At 31.8% G+C, this 12,588-nt stretch overlaps 1 protein-coding gene and 1 long non-coding RNA gene across 2 annotated transcripts in view; both read right to left on the minus strand.

The window, feature by feature from the left end:
* Window positions 1–1,178: 1,178 nt before the first annotated feature.
* LOC136065247 (uncharacterized) lies at window positions 1,179–2,001 on the minus strand. Its single transcript, XR_010626881.1, has 2 exons — window positions 1,912–2,001; window positions 1,179–1,734 (listed from the first exon to the last, which is right to left on the minus strand). It is a non-coding gene; the product is annotated as an uncharacterized LOC136065247 (long non-coding RNA).
* A 9,819-nt stretch (window positions 2,002–11,820) lies between these two features.
* The window catches only part of LOC111989503 (carboxylesterase 1), a 5,188-nt gene continuing 4,420 nt past the window's right edge, over window positions 11,821–12,588 (minus strand). The window contains 3 exon segments of the mRNA XM_065768169.1: window positions 11,821–12,263; window positions 12,266–12,571; window positions 12,574–12,583. Coding sequence (XP_065624241.1) covers window positions 11,995–12,263; window positions 12,266–12,571; window positions 12,574–12,583 — 585 coding nt within the window. The 3' untranslated portion in view covers window positions 11,821–11,994.

Below are 12,588 nucleotides of genomic sequence, written 5' to 3' on the forward strand. Positions count from 1 at the left end.
AAAGTTAATAAAAGAAAAAGGAAACAAAAGGATATCATAATGAAATTAATAGATAATCTACCTAATCAAGACAAAAAAGACTATTTACTAAGTTTGAAATAATCTATAGACATAATAATTTTACTTACTCAATAATTGGAACATTAGTTTTTCTAGCATTAGTTGATCAACTAATGTTCTTAGTACGATAGCTAACATTAGTTATAAAAATCATTATTTATATGATTATAAACAAGCTAATATTACTCAATAACCTAATTATAAATCCATATAATTTCTTGAAAATATTTATAATATAATTTATTCGAATCTGCCGACACCACCTTTTGAATTTCATTACCATTTGTCAAATTGATAACATGCAGTGAGCCCACTATTATTATTATTATTATTTATTAAGGAGATTAATTGTCTATTATTATTAACTAGCTTGTAACCTCATGCATATGCATGAATACACTTAAAGATATATAATAAGATGCATAATATAATTCATATATATATAATTTAAATACGATTGATAGTCATTTTTATATTTTGTTAACTCTTTAAAATAAATTTGTAAATGTATTATTAGGTATAAAATGTAAATTGTCTATTTTTTTAAAAAATTATTGTGAAGCACATTTTTTTTTTTTTTTTAAGATTCATTTATTCTAGACTTTTTGGTTTTTGTACTTAATAACTCATTTGGATGAATATTTATGATGTGGTTGCACATTTGATTCTAAAATTAAAAAATAAAACTCTTTAAAAATAAATAATTCAAAACACATGGCGTAAAATTACAACTCTAATTTGAAATTTTAATTTGAGTTTATTTTAGTTTTACATATTATTAAATATATAGATAAGCTAACATTAGTTGATCAACTAATATTAGCTTATTAAATAGAACGTTAGTTGATTAACTAACGTTCAAAGTATGATAGCTAACATTAGTCATGAAAATCATTAATTTTATGATTATAAATCAACTAACAATACTCAATAAGCTAATCATAAATCCATATAATTTATTAAAAATATTTATAATTAGAATTTATTCAAATTAACCCGCCTACCCAAAAAAAAAAAAAAAAAAAAAAAAACTGATTAGTGCCATACTTACTTTTTAATAGAATAGAGAAACAAGTATATTGTAAAATAAAACATACCCATCATACTCACATATGGAATTATCTTATCAAAATAATTGCTTCCTTTCAATTTGTTTCTCAATTTGAGTGGCAAAATTATATAGAGACTTGTACAGAGACTTTATAATGGTTGGTCCCATACTCCCATTATTGAGTTTTCGCCGACACCATCATCTAACAATAAACACTAAAATACTACTAGCAAAACCTTTATAGTTTGGACTTGCTAAACATTATTGTATGGGATTTAAAGAAGACAGAAACGGTGGGTACCCACTACCCAGATATGGAGTTGGAGAAAGACAAAGTGCCAGTCACAATACCCACTGGCAATAACCAATTACACGAGAAAGTATCAGGTGTTTCAGTATTATAAACTCAGCATCTGAATTGGTGTTTTTAAACCAATAAAAAATTGACACTAGCTTAAAAATATAACACATTAGTTTACTGAACAACACCAATAAATTCCACAGACCACCAGGAAAGCTACATGAGGAAGCGATACGCCCATTTGAATAGACTTGGAGATGGCCCAGCATGCAACTGGCAACCAAATGACTGGAATTGCCCACCAAACAGTGCGGGTCAAGAACTGTTTCAAGTAGGAATGAGTCAAATTTGCCGCTGTATCTAATCTCCAAAAAAGAAAAATTAAACTACTAATTATACAAGTGCATAAACATATGCATTCTTACAACTAAATATATGCATGTTGTAACCTATGACCTAATAAAAATAAGGTTTCTCTGTGCAAACAAAGAGATTGTACCTCCCAAAAATCACTCTAAAAAAATCGAGGGCCTTCCTTGCTAACAATAGGTTGGTGAACCCACTCCTGATAAGATTCACCAAGATAACCGACCTGTGAAAGATTGTTTTAAGTTAACATGCATACCAAAACCATTAGCATAACAACAACATTTATGTAAATTCATATTAAAGTTTTTAGTGGGCTCCAGTTCCTATGAGACCGACCCTAATTCCTCTATTTTTAGTGGGCTCCATTGCGACTTCCTTCTAGATTTATTTCTGATTTCCTTGCTACTTCCAACACCAGACATGCAATAAAGTTTTTTTTTTTTTTTTCCTCTAATTTTCTAGGTTGCCTTTCGGTTTCTTTTTTAATATATTTTTTTTGTATGCTTCTTTTTTCTCTAAAATTACAGGTGGCTTATTAATTTTTTTTTTTTTTTAAAAATCCAGATGCACATTTGTGTGTAGGAAAGGAATCCTGAACAATCGCAGGGATGCCAACGTAATAACAAGCGTGTCTGATTTTTAAAATTGTATTCCTACTTTTCCACTTTTTATTTTTTATTTTTTTATTTTTTTATTTTTATATAGATGTATTTCTACGTTTTCACTAGTTTTAACTTTTATAATTATATTCCTTACACATTCCTTTGGAAGTGAGATTCATTTGTATATGTTTGATAAAATGTCTCAACAAAAATGATGACGGACTCCTTTGTTCATAAAATATTTAATATACTGTAAGGGATTAACTTTTTTAAAAGATGTTATTTTGGGTCAAATTAAAGCTATGTTTTTGTTGTAGTTTCATGTGTAGAAACATAAAGCTTCTTTGTTTATTAGTTGATTACAAGTATTTGGTGGGTGTGCTTGAGTTTCAGCCATTAAATTGTTAGGTTAAGATTGCTTTTCTTAGCTATGCATTTTAAAGATTGTTTCTTTTACATGAATCTAAATTTGTATTATATGCTGGCTTACTTGAAACTTTCAAATTTTGGTACTTTGCAGCGGTTTTTTGTTGTTGTAGTTGTTTAGTATACCATTGGTGGTGGAATTGGAATTGGAATAGTAATGCATTTACTTTAGTAAAAATAGAGGGATGAGGTGCAGATATACTTGGTAACAGTGAGATGATGGATTAATGTAGTGGTGGCAGTGGAGGAAATAGTGGCAGGGGCATATAGGAACTAATGGAGGGTTGTGATGGTGGTGAGATAGATATTGATCATCTGCTCCTTCATTGCTACTGTGGGGGGAAAGACCCAATCTAACATAGTAAGCCTAGGGCCCCATTTGAGGACTACTGTACGTCCGAAGAGAAGGAAGTGGTAAGGGCAAGGTCCATCTGGAAGAAGGATACCCAGAAAAGAAAGACGGGTACAATTCGAAGAGGTCGCCATCCATCCGAAGAGATTCTATTCCTCGGACACGAATAGTATTGATCAATCGAACGTGTAGAAGGTCCGAATGATCTTCCGAGCATTCCTACTGATCAAGATAACCTCTGAGTATATCTGGAGATGATAAGAATGAGGAAATATCTAAAGGAAAAGCTGCTACCACTGTATTAAATGCACTGCAACAATTTTTCTGGCCGCATTTATGTGGAGAAGACCCCTGAACAGGGTAACCTCATCTACCACCACTCACAAAAAGCTGGAGAAGATACATAACATGACATGCACTCAAGTAGGAACCTAGATAAAAAACAAGTGAACGATGGAGATGTGGGGGAGGATGTTATATAAAGAAGAAGGACTCCTAAAAGAAAGGAGGTCGATTTGTAATCCTAAGAACTATAACCTGTATTCAATTAATCAGAAGTCTCTTCGGATTCAAACTCGCTTAATCTTTGCATATACTTTTATGCTGGTTTATACTTGCAGGCCATAATCAATTGTTGTTAGCTCCATAGTTAATCTAGTTCTATCACCCATGCTCTACAAATTTTATTGTTTTTGGGGTTGGGCCACAAATCCTGACTCTATAGCTACTATGCACAAAATCTATGGTCACTAGTGTTTTCTTTGTTCAAGATACATTAAGTTATACGTAGAAGTGATTTGAATACATTGTGTTCTTGGGATGTGATGCATCTATTTTTTGAATAAAAGTTTCAAAAAAAAAAAAAAAAGATATTGAATTATGGAGTAAGTTGAGAATGAGATATTGTTTTTGTTTTCTATGTGATTTGGATTGGCCTTCCCTTACTCTTTTCCATAAGAATGGTTCACTAGTTTGAAAGTTTGAGTTGAGGAAGTGAATAGGAATGAATTTGTTCGTTTCCACATCTCCAATGTGGGGACAGATCCTTCTCTTGGTCCTTGCAAAAACATGTTTGGTAAGATAGTTCAAACAACAATTTTTAATGTTTAAACAATGAAAACTATGGGTTCCAAAAAAAAAAAAAAAGGCATTTGGCAAAGGATTTTATTTAGGAGTGTTTGAGTTAAAAGTTTATCATTTTAGGGTATTTAAATACTGAATTTAAAAAACTCCACCTACTAGTTTTCAGTTTTCAAATAACATTGCTCAATGACACTTTTGTAAATATTTAGAAAGGTGTGGGACCCACGTAATAAAACTTAACATAATTACAGCTCTCTCTCTCTCTCTCTCTCTCTCTCTCTCTCTCTCTCTCTCTCTCTCTCTCTCTCGTGCACACCTCATCTTTTTTTCCCCTTTCTTTTCCTCCATTCTCTCTTCACTTTCAGATTTCTTCATCTCTCTCTTCACCTCCATTACTTCTCATCTCTCTCTCTCTCTCTCTCTCTCCAAATCATTGCAAAATCATATGAAAAGCCAAAGTAGATCAAAGAAAATCCAATCTCACCAATTAGAAAAAAACACAAGCCCAGATTTCTTCATCTCTCTCTCACAATTCTCTCTCTCTCTGTTTTTTTTTTTTTTTTGGCAACAGATTCGTTAGTTTTTTTAGAAGAGTAATGAGAGTGGGTTCCTGGGTCCTTTTTACCAAACAATTGTTTTTTTTTTTTTTTTTAAGAGGAGGAAGAAATTTTTGAAGAGAGTGGAGGAAGAAGAAGACCAAATTAATGGGAATAGCATGGGAAATTCTCTCCCCTCTAATAATTATTAATAAAATAATTGTACATGTTAGAAAGTTATCACTTAAAAAAAAAATACATACGCATACCAAACACGCAATTATATTTTTATTCACATTTTAAAATATGTTGTTTGAAACATGGTACTAAACACATTTTTTGCATTATGAGTACTTTATACACGTATTGTAAAGAGGGAAAATTCCCGACCTATCACAAGCTGATACATCATACTACCAATTCCACAAAATACAACTAATTACAAAGCGCCATGTACTACTGCTAGGTTTGCTATCACTACTCATAAATCAACAGAAATTTGCCAAGTGTCATGCAAAAACCAATCACACATTAGCACGTGTAAGCAATGACATAGGTAGTCCAGCACGTGTAAGCGATGACATATGCAAACCAACATGTGTAAGCGATGACATAAGTGGATTAATCAGGCTGTGACATGTGTCACTAATCAGATTCCGCCACGTGTCGCTCACTTGCCCCTAAACTCTTATAAATAAAAGCCTTCTTAAGGCATTTAAGGGAGACCAAGCCATCTGGAGCACAAGCAGTATCAGAGAAGATTCAGAAGCACTCAGAAGTACAGAAGCTCTGCAGGAATCAAGCCTTAAAGCCTTCAAGAACTTCAAACTCAAAATCGAAGAACATTTAAAGCAGAATCATCTAAACTATTTGTCTAGATCTCAAAGTTCACCAGAATCAAGTTTAAAAGCCTCCAGAAATCTCAACAAGCCATAAATCAACGAAACTCTATGGATTCAAGCCTTCAAAGTACCGAAGAACTTCCACCACAAACCTTCAAAAATGAAAAACACATGAAGAACACGAAGAACGTGAAGAATAAAGGATTTCTAACAAGCTCATAGCCAGAGATTCATTGTAATTATATTTCAAAGATCTTCGATCCATTCTTCAACCAAATTGAAGTATATTTGGTGTTAGAATTAAAATCACATTACCACAATTTCAATCAACAAATCTTTCAAGGAGATCGAATCAGAGGATCACTCTTTTGTACTCACAGAGAATTGTACCACATATTCATCAATACAAATTCGTATTTGTGAAACTATTTTATTGTTTGATTTATTTCGAACTGAGAAATTTAGTCATTTACACATATTTTCACAACACTTTTTAAGTCACAATTTTCACAACATTTTGAATAATAGTACTTGAAAGCTACTACCAATCAGTCCCCAAAAGTGCTTGTTTTATTTAGAAGTAGTGTAGTATCGTTTTATAATTTATTATTTTGTGTGATTTTAGGTGATATACTCATGCGAAATCAATTTATTTTACAAAAATATCTGCGTAGTTCGGCTTTTTGTTTGATCAATTCTAGTTCGGCTTTTTGTTTGATCAATTTTCCTGATGTAGAATTATGGTGATCTTATGGCAATAAATGTGGATAATGATCTTATGGCAATGAGTGGAAATTGCTACCCAGTTGGGCTTTCGTAATGAAATGTATAAAAAGGTCCTGTATTGTAAATAAAAAAATATCAATGAAATATGTTAAAGTTTCCTTGTTATTCTAAACATTTTCCCCTCTTCTTAGTCTCTATTCTGTAGAGTTTGGTTCCCTCGAAGAACCATTTCTTGCATCAAGAACCAATTAGGTTCTTATTAGGATGCTGTTTGTATAATGAGCTCACTAGTTACTACTGAGTTAATAAGACGTTGTAGGCTCTTTATTAGCAGTTTGAGATGAATGGAGTGCATTTGTTTCTTATATTAGTTAAACAATAATCTTTTCTGTTTCACTTTCATTTTAGAAGAGTCATTCGTTCTATTACGTACTTCTAGCATATGGTTCCGTCAAATGCTTTAAAGATGATTAGATGATTGAAACCAATTATGCTTTCATAGATGGCCAATTAAAATCAACTAAAGGATTCTACCACTAAGTTTTTGAATTATGATTGATAGCTTTTCTGGACAAGCTGATTACTTGTTTAGATTGTGCATTTCAATATATAAGCCTTTTTCATAAATTCGGTTGCTTACAATTGAGAGTAAATAGTTGTGACAAATAATTACATAGAGACAAAGGGAGCAACAATTAAGAGAAAAACAATTTGATTTTTCTAAAATAATATTACAATCGCTCATTTTCACTCTCTAAAACCTTTCAGTTCTTTATCCCGTAATGTCCAAGCATTAACTTTTCAGTCACAGAAGGTCTTGGACAAGTGACCAAATCATCTATTGGAAACTAGTAATCTTAGACAATTCTGCTCAGCAGAAAGCAAACTCTCATTTGTTATTCAACAACTTCCATTTCTTTTTCCAATGTCATTAGATTTGCACATCAACAAATTGTGAAAGTATTTAAGCTTGATCAAATCATCACTGAAACATCAAAAATCATTAAATTAAGATTCAACTAAAAAGTCATTCAATTGAGAATATGCAATTAGTTGGCAAACTTTTGCTTTGAATAACAATAAAAATACTTTCAAACAGTGTGAACAAGTTCAAGACTTCACAACCAAAAAGAAAAAAAAAATTCAAGAATATTAACCACAAAAGAAATGAAAAATTTTGGAACCCTTAAACTTTTTAGGGATTATTATGAATAGCCATTAAAGTTCTCATTCACTAAACTTTATATACAAATTGAGAATCTATCTTTCAAATTCACTCAATATAATCCACCAATACCTCAAAAAATAAGTTGAGAGCCGCTCTATGAGCATCTTTTTGCCTAATCAATTTTAGCAATAATTGCAAACCAAAAAATCCAACATAAAGACAATAATTCCAAATGTGAAAACACTAAAAGAGCATGAAAAACATTCTGAAAGATAAAAATCTACCAATTTTACAAAACAAAAACCTGAAAGATAGAAAAGATAAAAACGTTTGACCTATTCTTATGCTTTACTCCTAAGATTTGTTTCTTTATTTATTTAATGAAACCAAATTCAAACTCAAATTTCATCCAAACCCATACCACCACCGGCAATATCATCTCCACAATCCTAGAATACAAAAATTGAAACCAATCATTTCATCCCATCCCATCAACAAGATAAATGCCAAACTCATATAACCAAACCAATCTTCCCTATGCCACACACACACACACACACACACACAAAAAAAAAAAAAAAAAAAAAAAAAAAAAAAAAAAAAACTCCAAAACCAATTTATCATCAAACAGATACACCACCCAAATCTTACCTAGCCTTGCCTTGTGCCCACGAATGCTGCTCAAGCGATAACCAAAATTTAGTAAATTAATGAGAGAAATTTCTAAATAATTAAGAAAACCCAATAGAGAGTACTTTAAACCATAAAATAAAAAAAAAATAAATAAATAAATAAATAAAAATTTAGTGACTAGAGAGGAAGACAAAGCCTGTGCTGAGGTTGGCCATGGAGGTAGCTAGGAGCAAAGTTTTTGAAGGAAACAAATACAAGTTTGGGTACTGTTATGGTGTTGGTGATGGTTTTGGAGAGAAGAAAGTGGTTACAACGGAAATAGTTGGGTTTGAGAGTGGAGGAGAAAGTTGTTGAGGGCTGGACCAACGTGGGGTTCACTAGAGGAGGTCCACTGGTTAAATAGGAACCGTATTGTCCACGGAGACCTAACAATTAAAAAGCTGGCATTACTAAGCGGAGGAGAAGAGAAGAAATTAGGTTTTTATTTTATTTTATTTTATTTTTAATTTTTAATTCATACGTGAAAAAAGGGAGAAGGGAGGGGCTTCAAAAATTTCAGGGATGATTTTTGTCATTTTCTTGGTGTTGTTCATTAAACTAATATGTTATATATTTTTTAAGCCAGGTGTCAGTTTTTTATTCGTTTGAAAATATTAATTCAGATGCTGAGTTGGTAATACTGAAACAGCTTATACTTTCTCTAATTATAGATTTGAAAACAAGGTGTTGAGTGTTGATGACGCTAGCGATCTCTTACTATTGTTGCCGGTGAAGGTTGGAATGTGTTGAGTCTTATTTATTTATTTATTTTAAGTAATAGAATAGGAAAAGTATAAAATTAGAATTTAATTAAAGAGGTAGGACAAGGTAAGTTTTTATTAGTGGAGTAGAAAAATGGAACAAAAGATTTGGACTTAGGAAAAGATGATTAGGATATATAAACATTTCAACCTCTCTATCGTCAATACATAACTTCCAAGTACTTTCTGATTAGACTATACTAGTCTTTTAAGCTTGAAGAACCAGAAAGTGTTCCAAATGAGGAATTAGAGAAGAAGTGAGAGGTTTATCAACTTGCATTATGTAAACACCCCATTTTAAAACTCTTATTTGACCTAAATTGCATTACTTTGCACATCATCATCATTACATGTCTCCAAGGCAAGACTGTAATTTTGGCCGTTTGATCTCCAAATATTTATTATAAAACAAATCTCAAAGTCATAACAATCAAAATGATAGTTTATGAGTGTTAATGGGACCACTGAATCAAAAAATATCAAAGAAACAAGTTTTAATAGTAAGGTGCATTTGTATAAATTAGATTCCAACCATTGGTGATTATGATCTCTTAATTCTAATTGGCCTATTTTTATTTTATGCTTCTAGATTCAAGCATACTTAGTTTCTAGATTTTTCACATGTTCTTGTTTGATTAGCATGTTAAATCTAGGTTGATCTTAGTCTTGCATGATTAGGGTTTTCAATTCAATAACATGCGTACATGCTCTTAGAATTAGGATTTGTCACACATCACACATATATTCACAATCTCTTGCATATATCCAATATGCATGCCTAGAATAGGGTTTCATCATGTTCTTGGATGTTTTAGCTCTACAATCACATGTTTTGGATGATATAAACTCTTGAATGATGTGATATGACATTTGCCACCATAGTCTAACACTGATTCCACCAAGCAAGTTGGATGCTTAACAGCTTCCCGATCTTGTAATCTAACCTCCAAACTTAAATCAAGGTTAGTAAATTAGGTTTTTCCCTTGTAATCTTCTCTTTTTAGATTGTAACTAGGAATCAAAGTATTATACTTTTGTTTTAGATTATATCTAGGACCAAAGCGATGTAATTTTTGGTTATTATTAAAGAGATGTACAATTTTCAATTTGTCAATGAGAACAATGTATCTTTCAATTTATTGTCTTATTTTCTCTATTAAAACAAGGGGTGACTCCATTGTAGATCTTTTAACTTAGGAGAGAGAATAATAATAGTATAATCCTCCCCACTATCGCTTGAGGGGCGCAATCTATAACACACTACAATTAGCACAAGTATATATAAACATGGCCATGCCACCATGATCTTTTCCATTGGTTTCGTAATACTATTTCCACCCGTAACTCTCCTCCTTTCTTCAAATATTTTGTTACATTTACAATTGGACAAAAGAAAATTTATAGGGTCTACACCCTTTTATTTATTTATTTATTTATTATTATTTTTAAGAAGATATAGAGTCCTTTTGGTAAGAAAATTTCAGTAAATATCATGCCTTAGCTTAGGTAAGAGGCGGACCATTTAGAAGGGTAGGGGGCCATGGCCTCTCCAAACTTTTCCAATATTATAAAATTACCCTTAAATTTTCCCAAAAAAAAATATATATGGTTGGTTCCCCAAACTTTTAAATATATATTAGATTTTTACCCTTAAATTTACTTAAAATTTTCAAAAGAAATATGGTTACCCCCAAACTCTTCATATTTTTTGTATGACACTATTAATTGGTTCAATTTTATATTTGTTATTATTTTGGCCTCCCATTCATAGAATTCTAGTTCCACCCTTAGCTTAGGTCAAGAGTTATTATATGTATATTTAGGAAATAGCTATTATTTAAATGTAAAATGCTCACATAATTCTAATTGTATTCAATCTAGTTGGTATATAGTATGATTTAAACATTAAAAAGCAAAAGATGGAATCCAATAGTCAATATGTATGAAGCTTAAACACTTTTAGAAATATGCAAGGAATAAAATAATAATTCAAAATGCATGATACAAAGAGTCATATTGAATTTCATGAAATGTGACATATAAAATTTCACAAATACACTATAAGTGGTCTTAGCAAGAAAAAGAAAACACACGATGAGACTATAATACCAAATGTATATAGAGCAAAGAAAAAAAAAGTAATACAACTGCTATTGTTCAATTATGTATCACTATCATCCTTCCAATTGGAATTAGATATCAACGCCAACATTCAAAACAACACTTCAAGTCTTTTCTTTTTCTTTTTTTTTAAATTTTTTTTAATTTATTTATTAGAAAAACAAACACCAAGTCTGATTTGAAGATAAGATCATAGTAGCTGTTACATTAAAAGATTAGGATAAGATAAACCTCTCAATCTAATCTTTATTGATAATTTTTGTTTATACAATCTATTAATGAAGATGTAGCCAAACTTTGTTCTTAAATAAAAATAAAAATAAAAATAATAAAGAAGAAGAGAAGAAGGAGGAGGAGGAGGAGGAGGAGGAGGAGGAGGAGGGAGGAGGAGGAGAGGAGGGGTTCACAAAAATATATTCATCTAAAATAAAAAGAAACAAGATAGGTTCTAAGTTATTTTATAGTAAGGGTAAATTGTAATTATACTCTTAAAGTTTGGGGGTGTAGATTTTACACCTTGAAATTTCAGAATTTGAATTTTACTCCTCTGAAATTTGAGAGTGTTTGGATTTTATACTATGTCATTTCAGAATTTTGATTTACTCCCTTAAATTTAGGGGTGTTTGGATTTTACTATATAAAGTTTGGGGGTATTTGAATTTCACACCCTGAAATTTTAGAATTTTGGGGTGTAAAATCTAAAATACCTCTAAAATTTATGGTGTAATTTTCAAATACCCTCAAACTTTAGGAAGTAAAATTCAAATTCTGAAACTTTAGAGAATAAAATTCAAATACTCTCAAATTTTAGAGGTGTAATTTGCAATTTATCCTGAGTAACTTGGAACTTTTTTTTTATTTTTTATTTTTTATGGAAGTAACTTGGAGTGTTTTGGTTGCATCAGAAGTACAAAACAAAACCATTCAATTTTCTAGGAACTGGCTTAGGTACCCATACAGTGCCTTAGCATTGGTGTGGTTAAGTAGTTCCACTGCATGATAATCTCCTTCTTTAAATTGGGTTTCCACCTTAATATCTTTCTTCTTCAAAATCTCTACCAGCTTCTTCTGACTGTCACTCAATGGATCTCCATCACAGCCCGTCACCACAATCAACCAACCCAGCTTCTTGATTTGATCGAATTCTTCAACCACCCTTGGATTGCAATACTCATGATCACGGTCAGACCCAATTGCAATGACAATTTCCACATCACGTCAGTACTGCTTGGTGGCAAAACTGGGTCGTTGATCAACCTCTGCTCTGATCCACTCCTCTGTGTCGAACCAAAGAATGGTGTGTGTAACAACAGCCCTTTGATCTTCAATGGTTCAAGATCATCAACAGCTTTAGATACACGTAGCCCCACATGATAGGCTATATTGCCACCCGCACTAGTACCCATCAGATAACACTTGGAATAATCAACATGGTCACGTAACAATTTTTCATCTGTACTCTTGATCCAATGTAACGCTTCCACTGAATCATCGTACCCCGCGGAAGGCGGTGCTCGG

Source organism: Quercus suber, unplaced genomic scaffold (assembly GCF_002906115.3).
Source record: "Quercus suber isolate HL8 unplaced genomic scaffold, Cork oak 2.0 scaffold_898, whole genome shotgun sequence".
NCBI classification, from domain to species: domain Eukaryota; kingdom Viridiplantae; phylum Streptophyta; class Magnoliopsida; order Fagales; family Fagaceae; genus Quercus; species Quercus suber.